The sequence below is a fragment of the Apis mellifera genome, linkage group LG11 (genome assembly GCF_003254395.2).
Source record: "Apis mellifera strain DH4 linkage group LG11, Amel_HAv3.1, whole genome shotgun sequence".
Lineage (NCBI taxonomy): Eukaryota > Metazoa > Arthropoda > Insecta > Hymenoptera > Apidae > Apis > Apis mellifera.
In genome coordinates, this window is record NC_037648.1 from 13,439,847 (window position 1) to 13,462,703 (window position 22,857).

The following is a 22,857-nucleotide window of genomic DNA, read 5'->3' on the forward strand; positions in this document are numbered from 1 at the left end:
ATACGTAACTTATTCATAAAGAAAAATTTTGCTAGAGAGGGGATATTAATCTATACTATAATACATGAAGAAATATTAGTTTATATTATATGTAATAATATTATATGTAATAATATTATATTACTAATAAATAATAATTTCATATTATTATATAAGATTTATACAATTTATTTTAAATTATAATAAATTTCTAATTCTAGGCGTCTGGTATCGAGACATAAACAGCTAGCGACTTTGTTTTTCGTTGTGTGAACCCCGTTTTGTTTCCGTTATTGCAACGAGCCATCTTACTTCAGACGCCGATCATTACTTCTTCTAGTAATTTCAGTCGTGTCGTGTCGTGAGAGCATAAGCTTTTAGTGAACAAAGCAACATTTTTTACGTATATTCAGGTAAGTTTGTAAACATTTTTTTTTCTGTGATATTATACATGCATTAAAAAAGTGATTTGTTTGCAAATACTTTGTTTTTCGGATGGAATAATTACGAATCATAAATGCCTTCATATCATATCATATCATGATGTTTTAATGATAATTCATAGATAATAAAAGAAAAAAATTTTAATTGTAATTTTTAATCGTGATTCAAATTATTCATTATATATATTTTTGTATTATATTAATGACGTGGCAAATGCTTTCCAAATGCTACGTCGTATGAATGATTGCTCGCAAGATCTTTTCAGAATTAATATAATAGATTTTCAATTTTATACATATGATACATATGTACATCTAATTATTTATCTTAGATATTATCTTGTTCTATGATTAATTTATAGCTCTTCCAATTTAGCGTTATCGCTAATTTCTGTATCATATTGATAATTTTCGAGAGGTTTCCTCGATTACAGAAAAAATAATGTTTTGCTATAAATATAATTATCTTATATAAACGCATTATGTTTTTGTAAATACAGTTTTTATCTCCATATAATCGGTAAATTACGTAGCAGAAAAGGAGGACGATAAGCAATCACACGACCGCCATTTTATGAAACGAGTGTCCAATAAAAAACACGGTTTGTCGCTGGTGCTTGAAATATATTACATTTTTTTAGATTAAGTCCCGCTTATTACATAAAAATATTAATTTCAAAGAACAAATTAAAATTTTTATAAAAAAAAAAATACATAGCTCTTAATCTCCGAAAGAAATTGCGGTAGGTAAAGGAAGAAACTTTCAGCGTATGGTATATAACGGTATACTAACATAAAGTACAATCATACTTCAAATCTTTTAATAAATGTATAAAAATACCTTCTTAATTATAAATAAATAGATGCAATAATTTTATAGTACAGAGATTTTAAAGATTAATGCTTGGATGATAAATGTGTTTACTTATAGTATATTGAAATAAAGTTCTGTATATTGCACATTGTTTTACATATTTGTAATAATTTTTAACATTAGACGAGTTCGATATTTACAATCAAATTTTTCGTCTATTTTCTCTATTTAAAATAATTAAATATAAATACCGAACGCGACTAATGTTCATATTTCCTTAATTCTTGCTTAAATACTTTTTGGCTGAGTAAGCATGAAAATAAATATTTTAGTAGATAATAGTAATTTATCATTTCATCAGTGTGCAAATTAAAACACTTTTTGTTTGATTATATGTAAGCAAAGAATTGTTTGTTACCTACAAGTGCATGAGATGTGCTTAACATTTTTATAAATTATATTGCTTTAAATATATTTTTATCTTTTGGCTTAAAAACAAACTATAAACTTAATAATTCAATAAGTTATTCTAACTTTTTAAAATTTTTTATATATTCAGTATCGTTATATTATTTTAAATATTATATTATTTTAATAGAATTGATTAGATATTATTATATTAATGCTTTTATTTTTAGAATTATTTTTTGTTTTAATTTGGAATGAACATATGGCTTTGAATTGTACACATATTACAAATTTTTGCATAAAATTTAGCATGTCATGTGATTATATTTATTTTTAACTTATATTAATGTAATATTTAAATATAATTTAAATTTTACTTATCAATGTATTGAATTTTTAATTATATATTGATCTAACATTTTAATATTTTAAACTTTTTATTAATCTATCATTTTAATTTATTTCATTAAGAATGTTCTGTATGATTGTTATAGAAGAATGTATGATGAAGTATACTATATTCAACTATAAGGAATGTTAGGTTTGGGAAAAATATTGATATTATAATAGCATTTCTACATTGCACTTGTGATCTACTGCAGTCAGTTTAATATCCACAAATAATATTTTACTTGCAAAGCTTTCTTTGATATAGATTGCTAAAATACAGAAATATAAAATAAAATTACAAAATATCAATTTTATTGAGTTGCATTGCCATTCTCAGCCAGAATATTGGAAATTAACATAACAGTACTTATGTTGTCATGTGAATAAATGACAGGTTCTTAAAGTAGCCTGTTATGTATGGTGTTTTTATATTTTCCTTTAAGAATGAGCACCCGAGTATTCGTTGGTGGATTAACATACCGGGTGAGAGAGCGCGACCTTGAGAAGTTCTTCCGGAAATATGGTAGAATCAAGGAGGTCGCTATGAAGAATGGATTTGCCTTTGTGGTAAGTCTAATGTGGTTCAATTGTTTTTTTTACAGTATGGTAGGGACAAGGGTCTATGTCGGTGGGCTTCCATACGGCACCAGGGAAAGAGACCTTGAGAGATTTTTCAGAGGCTACGGTCGATTCCGTGATGTCCTCATCAAGAACGGTTACGGTTTTGTTGTAAGTACTTGAATCAAATTTTATACACATACTTAACACTTTACTCTACTCAGTTTGGTCTTATTATTTATCAATTTTTATTAAAAAAAATTTTTATTTGCAAGTTGAATAATCATATATTACATTTAGCGCTTAAAAATGCATCCATCTTCATTTCCACTAACTAGGTTTATGAATTATCGTCGATATAAAGTTGTGATATATATAGTATATATAGTTTAAGTTAAGTATCGATATTTTATGTTCGTTATTTTATTTTTTATTTTTATAATAACTTTAAACTACGATATTTAAATAAAATCTTGACACAATAACTTTCAAGTTTTATTATATTTTATTATTTTATTGCTGACCAAAATGTGTAGAGGGTAAAGTGTTTTACTTAAAAAATAACTTGAACTCGTGAGTTGATCTGACCTACCTTGAGCCCTGAACACATTGGTACTGTGGCTGCTTAATGGAACTGTGTGCTGGTTTTCATCGATTAATCTACAAAATATTTGTAAGTTATGTATTATCAAAAGGAAATCGTGTTACTTATTTAAACTTGCCACTTATATTTGAGGTAAAATACCAATTATAAAATTGAAAACCAAATTATAAAATCGAATAACTTTTTAAAATTTTCTGAATTAAAAATTTATTTAAATTTACTAATTGAATTTTCTTCTTCTATAGATTATTATTTCATTTTATTAATATGTATTGACAGAATTCGTGAATTATTACTTATATTAATGATTGCAAATGCATATATTTTATACACACTGTACTCCATACTACATCAACGAGATGCATTGAATAACATGAATTTTATACAATATTGCATGTAGAAAATGAAACTAATAAATTTTTCTAATATAATGATTTATGATAAATATATTTTGTTTACAGGAATTTGACGACTATAGGGATGCAGATGATGCAGTCTACGAGCTCAATGGGAAGGAGCTTCTAGGAGAAAGGTAATAGACATTAAAATATCATGTGTATTTCATATATATATAAATATATATTAGAAGTATGAAGAATGGTGTAGGTAGCATGATTTTTTGCATGATTAGTTTTTTTTTTTTTTTTAATTATGAATTTTTGTCTTTATTTATTCACATTTATATAAATATTAGAATTTGTAATTTTCAATTACACAATCTGTAAAGTAATGTGATTATTGAAAATTACAAGAATTCATTATTTTTTATATTAAATTTTTTGAAATAATAATAACTTTTTTACTATTTATTTACTATAGTTGTATTTTAAACATACATTAAAAGTGTAACATTAATATATTTCATTATAATTTTAATTTAGTTTACACATATGTTATTAATTTTAAATATTCTTTAAAAGATTTTGAAGAAATGAAAACATACAGCTTTGTTAATGTTGCACATAATGAGTAGGATTATACATGAGAAGCAATAGCATTGAAAAAAAAATTTTTTTTTATATATATATTTTTTTTATTTTACTAATCTTTCATGCATTATTGAGTAAAGTGCTTTCGTTCTAGACATTTCCCAGTTATTTGCATTTGGACTTAAAGGTATTGTAGAGTTCTATTGGTTACAAGAAACCAATAATTAAATATCTTTGTTTATATATAATTTAAAAAAATTAATATTATTTTTGGGAATAAGTCAATTATAAATTAGTTTAAAATTGTAAATAATATTTTTAAGGTTTTATTTTTCCTTGTTTATATTAAAATCTATATTTAAAATATTTAATATTTTTTAAAGTATATTAGATTTTATTTTGTATTGATATAATAATCTGCTGTTGCTTCTGTATAATTTAAAATGCAACATATTTACGATTTCTTTTCTTTGGTTATTGACTTTAAGTTTAACAACGGCGTCTGTCCTCCAAATTATTGATTGGGTTTGTTCTGGAATAAAAGTGCATCTTACTTAAATAGCCGATATGACTTGCCGCCATTTTGAACTACTTCCATCAATTCCCCGATATATATATACATGTATTTAAAAAAGATTATTGATAAACTTTATGCCTCAGAATTTTATGTAATGTATATTGCTTCTTTGAAAAATTATTTAACAAATCAAATGAAAAAAAAAAAAAACAAGATGTTTGTAATCATTAATGCGTTTTCATAATTCTCTGGTGATCATAATCAATTTCGTTGAGTGATTCCTAGAAATAATGAAAACTGAAGCAAAAGGAGTAAAAAAAAAAAAAAAATGGAAAAATACAAACACGAATGATCCCAGTTAATTATGAGAAAGCTTCAAGAAATTTTTTATACAATATATAATTTACATTGATGAATAAGTTGCGCATTATAAGTGGACAGCAACTAGAAAAATTAGAGAGGGAATGAAGAGACAAATACGATGATGAGGGGACAGCGCCTCAATGGCTGGACTTTGTAGATAAAGAACGAGGCGGATGATATTTGAACGGATTTCGAGAGGAGGCTGAGGAATGGAAAAGAAAATGGAAAGAAGGATGGAAGGAAGGAAGCAGCTTTAGAGTAAGAATTAGTCGAGGACTTAGGCGGGGTTTTGTTGGGTGTGTTTCAGAGTGGCGGTGGAGATAGCACGGGGTGTTTCAGGGAGGCGAGGCGACCGTGGCTACGGACGCTCACGCTCCTGGAGAGACAAGTAAGCATATCCAATGTGTCTTGTTACAGAATTACTGTAGAGAGGGCCCGGGGGACACCTAGGGGTAGTGACCAGTGGCGCTATGGTGACTCCCGTGGTGGTTATGGGGACTCGAGGCGATCTGCGTAAGACACGCTATCCTTTTTTTTATTTTATCAGAGCGATCATTATCCCCTCCTCCCCTGCAGGCAATCAACTTGAGATATGCAAAATCTTAAATAAATTTTTTCGATTCGATAAATTTTTTTGATACTTTAATATAAAAAGAAAATATTATTTATTCAAACCAATTGTATGTGATAAAAGATGATTTTGCATATCGCCCGTACAGGGAAGAACGTAACCTTGGATATGATAAGCTCTAGAATAGAAAAAAAGTATGAAAGAAAGTATGAAAGAGAATGAAAGGGAATGAGTACGTGTTATAAAGCTTGCCAATTTGCATACGATGAAAGTTCGTCTAGGCACTGACGAATTCTAATTAGTTTGAATTGGTTGTCTTGGATTTGACTGCTCTCCCGAGTACGTCGAATTAATGAAAGTCATCAAAAGATCTCGCTAGTCGAGAAATCTAACATATTTTAGTATATATATATAATGCCTAGTGAATACCCTCCCAGACATTATGTTTATTACTGGTAGTTGAGAGAGGTGGATCGATGTAATTGGCGACTAATAGATGTGTGGTATTGTGTTTGTTACAGCCGAGACGATATGCGGCACGACAGGTACGCTATTGCTGCATTTTGAGTAGATTTGATTCGATTGGAACAGGTGATTGATTGTGTGCCTGAGCAATGAGTGCAGATCTGTAGTTATTTGCTGAAAGTTTAATCAACGATCCGTTATTTCTGTTCACATGACATCCCTTTTTGCAGAGATAGTGTGAACAGAAACACGAGGACTGCATCTAGCTACAAGCAATCATTGCCCAGGTACATACATCCAATGTTACGCTCTAACGATACATCTTATAATTTATTCAACTTCTAAATAATTGCAATATATTGAATATTATAAATCAAGTTTTGCGTTTCCATTCTTAGAATTTCGCTATTGTTACGTATAAAGTCAGGTCCAAGACAAACCTGCTTCTATTAAAATAATACAAAGTGGTTAATTCTTGTGCTTTTCCTTTTTTAGATATGGACCACCAACACGCACCGAATACCGGCTCACCGTGGAAAATCTATCGAGTCGTGTCAGCTGGCAGGTAAGCAATATCTGTACCCTTGCTTCACATTTTTACTATACATCCGATAGCTTTTTCGTGAGTTTGATTGCTACTCGAGGTTTCCAGAATGATGACGATATGCGAATATTCCATCCAAAATGCGCGCGGGGACCCAATATATATATATATTCTTGCTGGCGTTTAATCGTTCCGGATTTCATATATTCCCCGAGTTGAACCAAACTTACACGCGGTGGCATTTTTAGCACTAATATTTTTATTCGATTTTTCTTTCGCCATTTTTAAGTTCGTTTACGGATATCTGAAACTCAAATCCGAGTTTGCAAAAAAAAAAAAAAAAAAAAAAAAGATGTACATTTTGATCAAGTAAGTCTATGGCATAATTTTGAAGTAAAATTTTTTAAAATCCTAATAACTTCCTCAATGCTCAACAATGCGCCAAAGAAACGAGCAGAATGAATGGAAAAGGAAAGAACCAGACGAAAAGTACAGAAACAGAGATATAGAAAATGTTCCTTGAAGTGTTAAAAAAAGAACAGGCATGTGATCTTTAAATATTGAAACAAATCTAATAATAAATGCTATGAAAATTGAATCGTGCTGTTGGAAAGAAGAGGTGTGTACGATTAGAAGACGTCGAGCAAATAAACAGTGGAGAAGAAGATTCAGAGACATGAGATAGACCAACCGAGAAGGGCAATCTTGGGAAAACGATGGGAAATGCGAACTATGTGGGAAATACCAGGACGCACTCCATCTTTGATCTTATAAACGGTGGTGTATATACGTATACATCTATGTACACAAATCTCTAAATGTCCATGCTAATGAAATTAAAAAAAAGAGACAGAAATAGAGCTCCTTTGTGTGCATGTGGACCAAGTCTTACTTGATCAATATACATTGCATATACATATATATATAAATATATATATCGTCTAATCGTACTTTTCGGATGATTGGTTATCTTTTGATGAAAAAAGTATACATATATATGAATTTCTCTCGCTCAATTCTTCGACGTTCCTTTTTCAATTTATTATTTCATTTACGTTCGGCCAACAGTTGAGAAAAACAATAAAATTGATGTTCTTTCCGAAGAGCCATGTCCTCTTCACCGAGGAGGGGTGACCGGTAGGGCCAATAGACTGATGATGTGCGATGATAAAGATGACGATGCACGCGATGGGCCCGCCTTAAGGTCAAGTGGCACCAGGTTGGTTTCTGAGGTGTCCCGGGTGAGAGAGATAACCGCGTGGCACTGGGTACACCTACCACCTACCACCTTCTACTACTTGCGCAGTGATACGTGGTGAAACCCAGTGACGAGATAGGTTCTTACGTATCTGCGATCTTCTCATCGTGATCGCTGGGAGAGAAAAACGTCGTCTGCCTTCTACGATCATCAATGACTCTGACCTGTATCTTTGCCTGGATGTGTACAACAGCAATCACCACTATTTTACTCTCTCTCTCTCAATATCTTTCCATATCATTATCACTATCATTGTTACCAAACATTTTTTCTATTATATCCTTTATAAAACATACCAGTATCATCTTCACTCTTCTTTCTGATCCTTCTGTATCACATATACTCTTGACATTTTATTACTCAACTTTATTATTGACCCTTTATATTATACCTTTCATAATGACTGCCCTACTATTACTATACTATTACTATTACTACTACTACTACTTACTACTACTACTACTACTGCTACAACTACTATCACATTTATTACTACACCACGACTGTTACTGCTACTGGTACGCCACCAACCTAGCCATCTAGTAAGTCAGGCAGCGGCCACCCATGAGGGCATACACGGGCCGAAACCCGAACCATCCGCGACTACGCCACACAGATCCGTTCGACCCAACCAAGCGCCGTTGTGTCTGGCCTTTCTCTCTGTCCGTAAGCAAGGTGGTGCCTGGGCCCAAGGTAAATGCGTCACCTTAACCGAGTGTACTCTTTAGATATATACATTATATCTATATATATATCTTATATATACATACACTTTTGTAACTTGTTCTCTTATTTATTGATATCATTTTAAGATATATATTATATATCTGTTAACTGTGCACCATAGTTCAGGTGTTTTATATGTATATATATTCTATCTATATTAATATAGATCTCAATTGAAAACATTCAACAAGTTTGGAGCCGTGCACACGCAATAAAAAACCACTACCGGAAAACAGAGGACCAGTTTTTACAATTTATTTATATGATATATTATATATATCATATATCAAGTGTGCTCGAAATTAGGCATCCGTTAGTTTAATAACAACATATATAGTTGGTTTATTTTTTCGTACTTTGTGCATATTCGTTGATTATTATTAATCACATTTTTAAATAATTAGACGTTTACGTTTTTTACGAAACGTTTATATATTTTATATCTTTTTCGAATGAGAATAGAATATCAACTTTTCTTTATGCAAGGCAATTTCTTTCTTTTTGTTAGAATCCATTTTCTTCTCTTTTTTGGGTTTGTGTACAAGATATACAAAAAAAAAAAAAATATTTCAGTCATCAAGCGTATTTGCAGATTGTCCATTTAAAAAACGGAACAGTTGTGATGTATTGACGTGATTCCTAGCACTGTTTTACAATACAGGCCGGATACAATTTAGGAATTTCGAATACATCAAATATGAATTTTTTCTGAAAAAGTGGCGTGTTATGGATGATAACCAAGAGACATCAAGATGAAAAACAAGAGTTACCTGCATGCACGCATCTATCAAGAGAGAGTCCATAAAGCCGTACCTGGTTCCCACAAATACTACAATCAGAATCAAGAAAATATAGTGGATGCCAAACATAGATTTTTTTTCATCATAATGGATGATGTTACGAAGAATAGATTAGAACCACCTCATAAAATCATAGAAAATGTAATAAGAAAAGGATACGACATCAAGAGGAATAGAAATTTTCCAGAAGGGAGATCTCCAATGAATGACAGCAAAAAAATATTCTACGTTGGTTTTCTAAGGAAAATAGGTGGAAATTCAGCATGGGTTCAATTTTGGATATTTTGAATTTCATTTATCAATTATGATAGCAAACAAAATATATTCCTTATCCTGTATACATTAATTACATTTACTTTTGTCAGCTTTGAAATACAAATCATAATCTGAAAAATATTCTAAAAGCTACCGAAAATTTTTTTCAGCATTTTCAAGACCAATTCATCTTCCATTAACTATTTGATTTCACAAGCAACTGTCTTTCTCTCTGCCTTATGCAGTTCCATCTTTTCAACGGTCCATATAGTTTTTGATTGAATTATATAATTTAGAATTTCTTTCTGCATTAAATAAATGGTAGAGAAATTGACTTTAAAAGTTTTTTATATATATTCATGATTTTAATGAAATTTTATTGTGAGCTGCTCTGCAGAAATTTTATTCATCAGTTTATTTATTTAAAAATAAAAAAATATTTTAGAAATATGTTAATTATTTAAAAAATATGTAAAACTATATTTTTCTGCAGGGTGGAGGTCTGACTATACAAATGACTATACTTGTTTTAAAGATTGAATTGCATAAAAAGAAAGGTTGCATCAATCGCAGATACTAAATTCGAGCACATGTTTTCAACATATATTTTCAACACTGAAGATTATGGGCAGACAGGAGACAATAACATGGTTTTTTCAGTAAGGATAGATTCTTATGCTATATGTTTCAGAAGAAGGAAGATTATTACATAATATATATTAGTGGAAGTATAGTGGATAAAAGTGCACAGGATACATTTTAAGTTCTGCGTAATCTTTAGTATAGAAACACAAAATTTAGTTTTATTCATACCTGAATATTAATCGTACTTTGTTATAATTAATTGTAAGATACATTTTCTTTTCATTATAATATACTAATCCGTATTTTTGTGTGATACTCAGGATTTGAAGGATTATATGAGACAGGCTGGTGAAGTGACATATGCAGATGCACATAAGCAACGCAGGAACGAAGGGTAAGTTACATTGATTTAAAAAATTTTATTTGTTATATAAATATAATTTGATTAATTATATAACTTAATATTACAGAGTTGTAGAATTTGCAACATATTCTGATTTGAAGAACGCCATCGATAAATTGGATGACACAGAACTAAATGGACGTAGAATCAGACTTATCGAGGATAAGAGACGGGGACGTCGTTCAAGGTCCTCAAGTTCGAGATCAAGATCACGGTCACGATCTCGATCTCGTCGCCGTTCCCGCTCCCGCTCAAGGTATTATCGTCGTTCTCGATCCCGATCAAGGTACTGTCGGGGGGGCGGCAATGTCTCCATCATTTTTACTTTAATACTAATCATATTTGTAGCATATTAACTTCTAATTTTCAATCACTTCAAAGTTACTTTCCATACTTCATGGTTAAATTTAAAAATTTTCTTTTATGAATATTTATCATACATCCAATTCGTCGTGCATGATATAAGACATCATAATAACTTAGAACAATTATAATTGATATGATAATTATTTAATTAGATATATTTTGTAAGTAATAGTTCAAATATATTACAATTTTTTTATTGTATCAGGAGTCGCCGTAGTTCTCGCAGCCGTAGTCGTCGCAGTAGCCGTTCCAAATCAAGAGCACATACTAAATCAAAATCGAAATCCAAATCCAAATCACCTGAACGTAGCCGAACTCGATCTAAATCCAAGTGGGTATCAATCTTCTATTAATATTACATCAATTTTAGTTATATAAATAATTTTGTAGAACATTTATTTGCTATTTTTCTTGCATATTTGTTATCGAATATTAATGCAATTTTTCTATATTTATAAATATTTCATTTTTGACATTATATTTGGGTTAATTTTTTTCAAAAAATTGTCATTTTATTCATATTAACGAGACTATGGAATCATTTTTAAAAGAAGAAGTTTTTATTGTATTTTTAATTGTATTTTCTTGTATTTTCTTCATTTGAACTATAATTTTACAGATCAAGAGACCGCTCAAAGTCGAAATCTAAGTCAAAGTCCAAATCCAGATCTCGTTCTAGGTCCAAGGCTGAGAGGTCAAAGTCCAGGTCACAGTCCAAATCTAAAGCTAAGTCTCCTTCAAAGTGAGTTTAATCGATATAGTTAGCGCAAGAAAAACAATCCACAGTCATCTCTTTAATATAGCTCTTCTTCCAGAGATAGATCTAGCCGCGAAAGATCGCGAGGTGACATATCGAGATCTCGATCAGGCAGTAAACATAGCAAAAGCCGTAGCCGTTCTCGTTCACCAATGAATGGCGATAAATCTCCGGAAAGTAATAAACAGAAAGTTGTTGATTAAAGAAAATGTGGAACAAGAAAAGAAGAGACTTTTATCGTGAGAAGGAAAGAATTAAAGAGGATCTTTCCTCTTTTTGTTTCTTTTTTTCTACGACTAAATATATTTAAGAAGCCAATTTTTCATGCCTTTCTTTTTAAGAAACGTCGATTTTTTTGACATTACTACTTGTAATTAACATGTACATCGTATTATGGATAAGTGAAATTCTTTAGATCTTGTAAAATGAGGGACAGCGAAACAAAAGAAGTGAATGTAATTAACAATCGGCTTAAGTATAATTAAATAATTGTACATGATTTACTTAATGGAACCAATCTGTGTACATTAGTTATACGTAATTTTGATTGTACACTTGTCATCTGAAAAAACACCATTCGCATTTAGAGAAATAGGATGTCTTCATACGTACCTTAAATGAATTCTATACATTTTTTGATGTATCATCTTATATCAAGGAATTCTCTATAATGGCTTTTTGTATATATTCCTAACAGTCACATTACAATAAGGAAATTATGTGATGTGTATTAAATTTAGTGGTAAGCGGTATCTTATCAATAAAATTTCGCGCTAAGCCTATATTTTTATTTTCTTTTTTATTAATTAATTATTTCAATTATTAATATTTTTTATTTATTTAAATATTTTGTCAGAAGCAAGTGTTTTTTTTACAATTCAGATAATTAACTTTAAATATTAGATATATCATCGATTTTCAAGTTTCAATCCTTTTATAAAAATATCAAACGAGAAAATGCAAAAATGATGTCTAATCGTGTGAAAAATCATAGGTATACCCATTATGATTTGAATATATAAAATTATATTTAATTCAATTGATAAATTGATAAATTCAATAAGTTTTAAAAATTTCTTAAATACGTTCTTTTATAAATATTCTTATATGTTTTATATATATTGGACTGTATCCATAATTCTTTTATGACTAATATGAATAGAATTGAATTATTCATAAATTAAAAATGTAAATATATATAAAAATATATTTGACAAAAACGAATATGTATGTTTGATATATGAAAATTACATCGAATAAATTCTGATAAGATTTACAATCAAAAGATAAAATGAGAAAGACAAGCTACCTTTTTGCAGAGCAAGTAAAAGAAAAAAAAGCAAATGAATGAAAAAATTTAAGTAACTAGAGAATATCCATCGTCTTTAGAATTCTTATGAAACTTGAAGAAAAGAATGATATAACGGGGAATTAACTATCAGCGCCATCTCTCGAGTATCAAAGATATTTTTTCAAGAAAGCAAGAATTGAAAATATCACGAATATTTTTAAAAAGAAAATTTAACATTCAAGAGATGGCGCTGATAATCAATTCTTATTCCGTTTTATTTCTGTTTTTTTTTTTATATTTGTTCTTTTTATTTTACTTTATATTTATTTCATTTGTGGCATTCTAGAGATGGCGCTAATTCCCTAATTTTTACATTACATTTCTATCCTTTTCTCATTATTCGTTTTTCTTATTTGTTCTTGGCATGTGATTACAGACGAGATACGGAATGTCAATGAACATATTTTCATCATTTCTTTTACAAAACTTCAATATGTCTTAATTTTATTCTATGTCAAATCGATAATGTTAAAGATGAAACTAAAATGGTAAGAATATTCTAGTATTCTCGAAACATGGAACAAGAAATGCATTAAATATTATATCTATTCTGTATCTCGTCTGATAGAATAGAAATCATAAACGTCAAGTGGTTAGTAAATAAGTAGATCATATTTCTGAGCGAACATGTATTTGTAATTGTGGATTTTAAGATATATATTTATAAGAAAGGAGTTTTATTCACACTTTTTAATGTTTTACGTTTCAATTAATTTCTGCGCATTATTCATTGAATATACAAATAGTGTACATACGTATAAATATTATCAAAGCAAACTCAATGTCGCTATATGTCTCATCGTCTTTTGTTTTAAATGTTGTCAATCTGTCAATGAAGTCAAAACACTTTTTTTTTTTAAATATATGACTTCCTTGCCAGTCTGGCAATCGAATAGATGGTCTTTAATATTTTGAAATAAGGATAATAAAGCCTGTGTTGTTCGAATGTCTGAACGCCGAGACTCCACGTGTCAAAAACATGAATTGCCGAAATCATTGCAAGGTACAGAGGATGCCGAGTTCGTTTGGAGTATGATAACTGAAAGATTTCCAAATGCTGCACCGCTTTTATGTGAAATGGAAGCAGTTATCGATCGAGCAGAAGATCTTCTCCAACAACTGAGGGCACCTTGTCGCGAAATTGGTAGATTTCAATCATTTTTAATAAACTCTTTTAATTAATCTACATTTTGAAATATATATATGATAATTTTATAAGATAAATTTGATTTTTGAAAGTAGAATTTAAGAAAAATTTCTCACAATTCTCTAGAGACATCAACCTCTTTCTGCACACAAGATTCGGAAGAATCAACTGCAATGATTTCCGCTAAGGAATCAGCTACCGAAAACGATGTAGGTATTGGAAATCGATTATAATTCAGTTAAAGCAATTAAATTATATTTATACCATAGATTGTAGAAAGCGATACCATGAACAAGAACGTGGCAGAAACACAAGTTTCTGAAAGCAGTATGTATGAAGCGGAAATCAATATGAATAACCAGAGTCAAGATTCAGTTAATAAAGAACAGGATATCGAAAGTCAATCGTTTGATTTGATTACGCTAAATCATTCTAATATACGGAAACATTCTAGTGATGAATCTTCTTTACTTACCATTGAAACAAGTTTGCATAATTATTATTTAACGATAAGATTGAAATTCTATATAATGAATAATTGAAATATTGATCGTTATTTTTATTTAGATAACTATCAAATGGTAAAAGAGGCGCATAGCTTAGAAGAATGGGGTAAAATAGTAGATAATGCGCTACGAGAAACTTCTGGTATTAATAATAATAATCGTAAAACTGTTCCTCTTTATGATTTTTATTAAGTTACTTTTTAATTCCAGATGAGGTACAATCTGTTAAAAAAACAATTAATATGTTCGAGAAACGTGTCAATAGTGAAGAAACAAAAACAGAAAGTTATATAAATATCTTATTTAAAATTTCAAGTTAATTTAATAAACAAATTTATATTAGATGCAAATATTTTATAGAGCACGAGGACTCTTGCATTATTCTGCATCGTCAAGAAACGAATGCTGGTGATTCTGTTATGCAAATTACTTCCGAGCGAAACATGAAACCTCAAAAATTAATCGAAATTAATGATGGAATAAATGTTTCGATCAAAGTAAAACAAAAAAAAAATTATCGTTTTCTTATATATATATATATATATATATATATATATATATTTATACGTCCGATTTATTTTATTTACAATTTTTACAATTTATTTCACTTTTTAATTAAAGGGTAGTGGTGATGAAAATTCACCAATAGTTGATCTACGGACACCGTTGAACATCTTAGAAACTTATGCAAAACGTTGCAAAACCTCGGTCGAATATGAATACAATGAAAGTCCGCATCGTCTCAAATCAAGCGTTTACGTGATACGTGGAAATCTTGGTGGATTTGCTGGTAATGTCTTATGTAAATATGTAACAAATTCATTCGATATCTTTTTTAAATTTTACAAACTCTTTCACATGACTTCGTTTATGTTTCTCATTATTATTTTCTTTCTTTCTTTTTTCAATTAAAAAACTCTTTAAAAACTGTCTATAGAACACTCTACCCAATAGCACATAACCTAAAAGTGAATATCACAAAAATTATATTCACAAAAATTCGTTCAAAATTCTCTTTTTTCCTTTCTCGAAATGGACAATCGCTTAATACGTGTAAAATTGTGTAAAATTTAAACAGCAACGTGTAGAGGTTTCTCCGAAGAATCAACGAAAAACGATCTGGCCGCGACAATTCTGCAAATGATCGCGAATAAACAGATGAAGGATGAGAAGATTGGTACGCTTGCCGATCTTACACGTGAAGAGTATGTTTAATAAAAATTTAATTCACATTCACCGTTCGAATCACAATTACTAATCACTGGATATAATATCCAATTTGACAGATTGTTAGAAATAATTAATCTAGGCATGGACGGTCTGAGAGAAACTGCTCAAAGAAAGTTGTACCAACTTTGCCTCGAAAAAGAAGTGCCAGTCCCAAAGTATACTGTAGAAAAGGAGAAAACATATCAGGGTTTAACTTATGTCGCTACTTGTTCCGCGTTAGGTTACACTAGCGAAGGTTTACTTTTTAGATATATATATATACATATATATATAATATTTTCCTTTCTCTGTTCAACGTATTTCTTCTCTCTCTTCTTTCATCTTCTTCTTTTTGTGTTTTATTTACCCATTTATTTTCTATAATAAATTTAGGTCGTGGCTTGAGAGAATGTGTGGCCAAGAAAGCAGCCGCTGACGAGTTGTACCATCAATACTATGAAGATGAGAAAGCAAGATTGAAGGTAAGTTTTTTTTTTTTTTAGAATTGGTATAAGGTTATGGTATCTTAGTGACGATCCAAGGCAATTGGCCGGTTTTCTTGAATGACCAATAGTCGTAAAGTAATTTTCCAATGATTAAAAATATCAGAAATGCAAGAATGATATTTAACACGTCCAAGGGATGGATTATAGAATCTTCATCGGAAGAAACGCAAATTTCAGTGCGTTTCAAATCTCTTATCTTTAAAAAATATATATATATATATTCAATTTTATTAGATCTATCTCGTTTTAAGAATTAATTAACTGAAATTATTATATTAAAAACTTACAATTCTATCCGAATTATCATCTCCATTGTTAGGAGAACATCTGACGTCATTGATATCTTTTATTAGATTTGTGTATCTAATTAAAAGATCCTATATATAAATTATATGCATAAATTTCAATACTTTCAATATCTTCAACGATTTTAATATTTTTGTGATCTCTTTAAATAAATAGAAAAAAAAAAGGAACGTCCATATTTGTCTTTCATTGTCTTTATACGTTTTTACTTATTATTTACCTGGAAACCTGGTGTAAAAAGGCAGTCGCATGTCCATGGATTTTTCCCAAGATACAAACTCACTGCATTCCCATTGTGTTGTAACACGTTTTCCAGAGCGTATGTGGGCAGCTGGAAGGAAAAGTTTTTTCAAAGTTTCATTCCAACGACTTTTAGCTTTAATCCTTAATTAACAATGCTAATTCCAATCCTCTTAAATGCAAATCCCCCTCCTTTTTTTTTCTGTTTCAGTAACATGTTTTCCAATCATCAATATACAAACATCCGTTAGTTTGTTCCCACGAAGACTGAACAATCGAAAATGATCCATCCAACTAGATCCCTCCAATTGAACGATCGATTCGATTTTATTACCATCCAAATACAGGTCTATCACTCCCTTGTACACAGGATTCGTTGTAAGTGGCCTCAAATCCTTTATCTGCAATTCAGACAATTCCTATTCTATTTCTCTTCTCCAATATCATTTCAAATAAATGAGAAAGAGAAAAGGAAAAGACAAAATCTTGAAAAAATCTCAATTTATAGTTACAAATATATATATATATATATTGCAACCTTGTTTCCAGACAAATGAAGAGTGGTAGTATTTGCGGGCAAAAAGCTTGGCATCTCGGTTAATCCACGATGGCTACAATTTACAGAAGCGAAAGCCATTAATTGCTTGTAAATGTGCTTTCCTCCATTACCAACCACGTATACCAATTCACAATCACATACAGTCTTTGTACATTCCTCTTTCAAAGTCTGGAACAAGTAAATTTACCAAGTTTTGGAAAAGATCTATAGATTAATGATACGTTGTTGTATATGAATAAAATATATAATGTGAAATCGAGATTACATTGATTATTTCTACGACCGGGATCAGTGGTCTGCCGTCGTACGGGGCCGTGCAACGCAGATACTCTTTGTCGGCTATCTTGTGTCCTAAGGAGCCCTTTTCTCTGTTCAATATCCATTTCGTCTCCTCCATACATTTCAAAGGATTACCTTTACGAACGAGGCTTTTTATTACAATTATTTTTTTCTTTTTTTTTTCCTATTATAAAATTAGATCATACAAAAATGTTAATTATCTAATTTTTTTTTTTACCAGAGAGATAAATGTGATGTAAAGAAGGGATGTTAAATGTTGCAACGTTCAGTTCTGGAAAACTGTTGTTACGAAAATCAAGGATCCTCAAGTTCGAAAGATTGGCGAACGCATTCTCTGGAACTTCCTTTAACCCAGTCCCGGTTATTTCTATTCTCTAAAGAAGAAAAGAAGAGAGAAGAAGAAGAAGAAAATACCTCTTGATAGAAAAAAACAAAATCGTTTTAATATCGAGGAGAAACGATCAAACCTCAATCGAACGAGATTCGTTTGGAAATGGCTTGATCAACGTGGTTAAATTTCCCCTTTTGATTTCAAGCTTTCTCAAAGAAGGAAATCCCTGGAGAACGTCGCGAGGATCGAAAATCGGCAGTGGCCAATAACAGAGCACCAATGTTCGTACGTTTTCACCTCTAAACAATTATCCTTAAATGTAATATCCTTTATCCTCTTGTTATCTCTCTTATTTAAATTGTTTATTAGTAAGATGATAAGTGATAATCACCCGCTCCTCCATTTATCCTCGAGGCCGTGAAAACAAACCAAACGGTGATCGTGTTGCTTGCACAACGTGCTCGTGTTTGACTTTGTTTGATACGAGTCGCAATTTTCTTCGTACGCGTGGACCAACGAAAATTGCAAATTTATCCAGAATAATATCCTATAAATTTTTAATAATAATCGTCCAGAAAATAACAGTAATTATTATTATTATACTTTCTTTTTCTTCTTTTTTTTTTTAATACAATAATAAAAAGAAGCATTGTTAAAAAAAATTTTATACGCGAGTTTAATCAAAAATTTATCTGTTTATTTTTTTTCGAGTTTTGGATATTGCCTTAAAAAATAATGACACAACATTATCTAATCTTTGATAATTTAATTCTCTTATAAACAAGGAAGTGCGCAAAACTTCATATGCGCCATAGTTATTATGCAAATAATAATAATAATGATGATGACTCGTTGCTTATCTAATCGTTTATTGTCTTAATTTTCTCTTTCTCTTTGAACGAAAAAGAAATTTATTTATTTTTTTCTATTGATCATGTAGTATTCTTATTTTGTATAATATTTGTTTTTTAAATTAAATTTAATCTCGAAAGATTCGCATAAAAAAGAAAGAAATTGAAAATGAAATAATAATAATAATGAAAAAAGAAAATTTACTTACAAAAAAATGTGGCACGGTACTTCCCCCATTTTGGATTTAAATCGGAAGGTAATTTTGCACATTTGAAAAAATATAATATAAATCTGATAAAGGTTCAAACTCACGAATTTTCCATAAGTAAGTATTTTTTTTTTTTTTTTCTAATCGTTCGAGTACACGAGAAATAAAAAGATCATATTCGAATACGATACGTAAACATGGACCGAGGGCCAGTAAATGCTAATAAGAAAGTCGAAGCTGATCCTCTTCTGTCAGATGAATAACTAAGATGCGAGGGTTTAACTAGAAGAGAACATATTGCAAAATATGAGCGCAGACGCAGACATTCGATTTACACAGTGCGCTAATGCATATTGCGATAATTAGATATTTTAAGATGAAAAAAACAACGACTTGTAATCATTTACCGAAATATTATGATCGTTTATATATATATATATTAAAAAGGAAAAAGTATTTGATAGATTTTTTTAACAATATTTGTTAAGTTATTTTAAAAATTGTAAATTTTGTACAATTCAATTATATTCATTTATGTTATACGATTCGTGATGAAAAAGGAAGTTTTAGTTTTAATAAAGAAAAAAAGATGAATGATTTTCACACATTCATATGACTATAAATTCATTTAATAATAATGTTTTAATATTGAAACACAATCTATTTGAAGTATGCAGGTAAGTTAGTTATATTTTTCGATGTATATTGTTTAATGTAAATTTTCGCACGAAAGCGATATTTATGATGATCCGAAACCTCTTTCCAGTTATATTATCCTAATACAAAGAACGAAATGTAATAGCAATTTATTATTATTATATAGTTGCCATTTAGCGTTAAAACACCTCTGTTTGTAGTATATTCTCCTGATACAAGAAGTAACTTTTGAGGGAAAATTCAGCACTATAAATTCGCATCTTACTTGTGTCCTCTTATAACAGTATGCGATCCTAATATTATGAGTAGTTTTGAATCGAGTTTCGTGATTATTTTATTTTGTACAATGAAAATATGAATGAAGAAAAATAATGTAAAGTAAAGAATTAGAATGTGCGATTTTATTTTCGTAATAATATTTTCGTTTTATATTCAAGTATAAAATATATTAGATTGATTAATTAGATATTTTTTTTTATAGATAGATTGTTAATAATATTCGTCAAAATTAAAACTATTATACAATTAATTAATAATCTTTCAAATGTATATTATACATATATAATGAATAACATAAAAGATAAAAATGTAAAAAATTTGATTTAATAAAATAGAAGAGAATAAAATAATGATTTAATGATTTGAAAGAAAGAGAAAGAAAAAGAGAGAGAAAAAATAATTTAAAAATAAATTATGAAAATTTCGTCATACGAAAAATTAAATATTATGATAGATTTATATTTTTTTTATGCAAATATATATTAATTTATTTGTTTTCTTATTATTGTTTATTTTTTAAAAATATCAACGAACAAATTAACTTCATTATTATTCACAATATTTAATTTTATCAATATTATTTTTTTATATTATGACATTAGGAAATTATGTAAAACAGTTCTAAAAATAAATGTTATTTGATAGAATATCAGTATTTGAATTAACAAAAAAAGGCTTGATAAGCAATAATAAAAATATATATAATTAAGATAAATCAACCAACCAATAAATTGGACAAATATATACATACTTTGATTGGTGTAGCTCTGTAGAACTTATCCAAAACACATGTCCTCTTTTACCAGCAGAGGTCCTAGTAACGGATGCAGTCTTTATGAAAAAGAATTCACATGGATATCCATATAATACTAAAGACTGTTACAAATCCATAGGTTTTCTGAACACGCACCCTAATCGCTTTCACCCTGTGTGGCTAAGTATTTGATGAAATTTCGGCGCATAAAGTGCCTAGAATTCGACGTTGTGGATTGCTATCGATAAGCATCGTGGTAACGTCAGAATTCACATTCCCACAGCGTCTCGATTATATTTCGCGCCTAAGTACGTTACGCTAATATAACACAAACTTGTTGCAGATTAATGTCAGGCATTGCGATTGCTAGGCTCGCCGAAGAGCGAAAAGCATGGAGGAAAGATCATCCTTTCGTAAGATATCTTTTTAATATATTGTTCTTTTCAATTACAATTTGTACGCGTGTATCCGTTTGATGGTCGTATGGTCAAAGTTTAGATTATTTCAACGTTAAAAATTGCATTAATAAATAAATTATATTTGTTTATGATATAATTTCAATATAATAATACTATTATTAAACATAAAAATTGTTTTCACCAAAATAATTGAATGGTTAGGAATCCTAACCTTTCACATCAAAACGTGTATTGTTTGGACTGTTTCATGTATAATGGATATGTGAAATAAACGTCAATGTTTATGTATGATATGCATTAAATCATAACATTTTTTTTTACAGGGATTTGTAGCACGACCAGTTAAAAATCAAGATGGATCTCTTAACTTGATGAATTGGGAATGTGCCATACCAGGAAAAAAATCTGTGAGTTTTATGTAACATAATGTATAAATATTATTCTGTCGATAACGTCTAATTCAATTTTGTAGACACCATGGGAAGGTGGATTATATAAACTACGTATGATTTTTAAGGATGATTATCCCTCCAGTCCACCAAAATGTAAATTTGAACCTCCTTTATTTCATCCAAATGTCTATCCTTCAGGAACAGTATGTTTATCACTCTTAGATGAAGAGAAAGATTGGAGACCTGCCATTACAATTAAACAAATTCTACTTGGTATACAAGATTTATTAAATGAACCTAATGTCAAAGATCCAGCTCAAGCAGAAGCATATACAATATATTGGTATTATATATTTATTTTAAATAACTGAATATTAATATTGTGTTTGATAATGCAACAAATATTCTTCTTTTTATCGTAGTCAAAATCGCTTGGAATATGAAAAACGTGTGAGAGCTCAAGCCAGAGCAATGGCTCCACAGGAATAAAATTATATTGAGTCTCATTAAATTCAAATATTCCAATTACATGAGGAGGTTATCATATATCTATAGTATATTCTAATAATGATCTACATTTCTTATCTTTTTTATAAGTAACATTAGCATATGATGTAGCTAATTTACTATTATTTGCATTTTTGTTCTTGTTTCGTTGACAAAATTCTTATATGTATACATATTCTCTAGAAACAACACTAATCTCATAAGGCATAAAAAGATATCCTACGATTCCGATGAAAAATATTATTGAAAAATTTTACATAATATCACAATAAATTATATATTATCATTTATTTGTAAAATGTGGAAAGCATTTCTTTTTTAAGTTAAAAAATTTAATTCTTAAGGCTTAGTGACAATTATTGATAAGTCGTGAAAATAAGATATGTAAGAAAATGAAAAAACGTGATATAGTTTCAAAACATCTATTCATTCTGCAGATTTTAAACTGTCAATATCTTTAAAAAAAAAAAAAAATGTATTTAAAAATCTCATAAGCATTGTACAAATCGTAAAATAAAGTATTCCAATTAAAATTCAATTTTATTGATTTTAAAAATTAAATTAAAATTGCTTGAAAAAAAAAATCATAATAACTATTG

At 29.4% G+C, this 22,857-nt stretch overlaps 4 protein-coding genes across 28 annotated transcripts; 3 read left to right on the top strand and 1 right to left on the bottom strand.

Moving 5' to 3' along the window:
• The first annotated feature begins 234 nt into the window (after positions 1-234).
• Positions 235-12,519, top strand: LOC408309 (serine-arginine protein 55). Of its 22 annotated transcripts, none has more exons than XM_006566433.3 (12): positions 235-392; positions 2,637-2,763; positions 3,658-3,728; positions 5,313-5,393; positions 6,098-6,121; positions 6,272-6,328; positions 6,537-6,606; positions 10,530-10,603; positions 10,680-10,898; positions 11,184-11,309; positions 11,598-11,720; positions 11,782-12,519. In XM_006566433.3, the coding sequence occupies exons 2-12, from the start codon at positions 2,638-2,640 to the stop codon at positions 11,936-11,938; spliced, it is 1,128 nt and encodes a 375-aa protein (XP_006566496.1). In that variant the 5' UTR covers positions 235-392; position 2,637; the 3' UTR covers positions 11,939-12,519. The 22 variants fall into 22 exon arrangements, with proteins under 22 accessions (XP_006566496.1, XP_006566494.1, XP_006566505.1 ...); XM_006566431.3 differs by lacking the exon at positions 5,313-5,393 and adding an exon at positions 5,423-5,518; XM_006566434.3 differs by lacking the exon at positions 2,637-2,763 and adding an exon at positions 2,478-2,601 and having other exon boundaries at positions 257-392.
• A 439-nt stretch (positions 12,520-12,958) lies between these two features.
• Positions 12,959-16,516, top strand: LOC100578547. The gene is made up of 10 exons (XM_026443934.1): positions 12,959-14,230; positions 14,360-14,442; positions 14,503-14,719; positions 14,801-14,881; positions 14,950-15,024; positions 15,100-15,236; positions 15,361-15,529; positions 15,818-15,944; positions 16,026-16,204; positions 16,342-16,516. Exons 1-10 carry the CDS (start codon positions 14,032-14,034, stop codon positions 16,449-16,451), a joined length of 1,377 nt encoding a protein of 458 aa, XP_026299719.1. The 5' UTR covers positions 12,959-14,031; the 3' UTR covers positions 16,452-16,516.
• On the bottom strand, positions 16,436-19,682 carry LOC100578716 (protein singed wings 2). Of its 3 annotated transcripts, none has more exons than XM_006566416.3 (10): positions 19,251-19,674; positions 18,582-18,737; positions 18,327-18,489; positions 18,077-18,233; positions 17,825-17,973; positions 17,539-17,727; positions 17,243-17,401; positions 16,981-17,091; positions 16,742-16,831; positions 16,436-16,650 (listed from the first exon to the last, which is right to left on the bottom strand). In XM_006566416.3, the coding sequence occupies exons 1-10, from the start codon at positions 19,310-19,312 to the stop codon at positions 16,465-16,467; spliced, it is 1,422 nt and encodes a 473-aa protein (XP_006566479.2). In that variant the 5' UTR covers positions 19,313-19,674; the 3' UTR covers positions 16,436-16,464. The 3 variants fall into 3 exon arrangements, with proteins under 3 accessions (XP_006566479.2, XP_016770261.2, XP_016770262.2); XM_016914773.2 differs by having other exon boundaries at positions 16,538-16,650; positions 16,742-16,817; positions 19,251-19,671; XM_016914772.2 differs by lacking the exon at positions 17,539-17,727 and having other exon boundaries at positions 19,251-19,682.
• A 1,303-nt stretch (positions 19,683-20,985) lies between these two features.
• LOC551283 (SUMO-conjugating enzyme UBC9-B) lies at positions 20,986-22,744 on the top strand. Of its 2 annotated transcripts, XM_006566414.3 has the most exons (5): positions 20,986-21,196; positions 21,284-21,353; positions 21,683-21,766; positions 21,832-22,094; positions 22,174-22,744. In XM_006566414.3, the coding sequence occupies exons 2-5, from the start codon at positions 21,288-21,290 to the stop codon at positions 22,238-22,240; spliced, it is 480 nt and encodes a 159-aa protein (XP_006566477.1). In that variant the 5' UTR covers positions 20,986-21,196; positions 21,284-21,287; the 3' UTR covers positions 22,241-22,744. The 2 variants fall into 2 exon arrangements, with proteins under 2 accessions (XP_006566477.1, XP_006566478.1); XM_006566415.3 differs by having other exon boundaries at positions 21,011-21,353.
• Positions 22,745-22,857: the final 113 nt, after the last annotated feature.

What these genes read in the sequence shown, in the direction of transcription:
- LOC100578716 (XM_006566416.3), bottom strand. Translation starts at nt 19,312, where the DNA reads ATGTGCAAAATTACCTTCCGATTTAAATCCAAAATGGGGGAAGTACCG. An exon ending in GAGGATAAATGGAGGAGCGG is followed by an intron (nt 18,490 to 18,581) that starts GTGATTATCACT and finishes ATAATTGTTTAG; the next exon opens with AGGTGAAAACGTACGAACAT. An exon ending in CGGTCGTAGAAATAATCAAT is followed by an intron (nt 17,728 to 17,824) that starts GTAATCTCGATT and finishes TACTTGTTCCAG; the next exon opens with ACTTTGAAAGAGGAATGTAC.
- LOC100578547 (XM_026443934.1), top strand. Translation starts at nt 14,032, where the DNA reads ATGTCTGAACGCCGAGACTCCACGTGTCAAAAACATGAATTGCCGAAA. An exon ending in TTTACTTACCATTGAAACAA is followed by an intron (nt 14,720 to 14,800) that starts GTTTGCATAATT and finishes ATTTTTATTTAG; the next exon opens with ATAACTATCAAATGGTAAAA. An exon ending in GAATAAATGTTTCGATCAAA is followed by an intron (nt 15,237 to 15,360) that starts GTAAAACAAAAA and finishes TTTTAATTAAAG; the next exon opens with GGTAGTGGTGATGAAAATTC.
- LOC551283 (XM_006566414.3), top strand. Translation starts at nt 21,288, where the DNA reads ATGTCAGGCATTGCGATTGCTAGGCTCGCCGAAGAGCGAAAAGCATGG. An exon ending in CCATACCAGGAAAAAAATCT is followed by an intron (nt 21,767 to 21,831) that starts GTGAGTTTTATG and finishes TCAATTTTGTAG; the next exon opens with ACACCATGGGAAGGTGGATT. An exon ending in GAAGCATATACAATATATTG is followed by an intron (nt 22,095 to 22,173) that starts GTATTATATATT and finishes TTTTTATCGTAG; the next exon opens with TCAAAATCGCTTGGAATATG.
- LOC408309 (XM_006566431.3), top strand. Translation starts at nt 2,638, where the DNA reads ATGGTAGGGACAAGGGTCTATGTCGGTGGGCTTCCATACGGCACCAGG. An exon ending in AGAACGGTTACGGTTTTGTT is followed by an intron (nt 2,764 to 3,657) that starts GTAAGTACTTGA and finishes TTTTGTTTACAG; the next exon opens with GAATTTGACGACTATAGGGA. An exon ending in AAGGAGCTTCTAGGAGAAAG is followed by an intron (nt 3,729 to 5,422) that starts GTAATAGACATT and finishes GTCTTGTTACAG; the next exon opens with AATTACTGTAGAGAGGGCCC.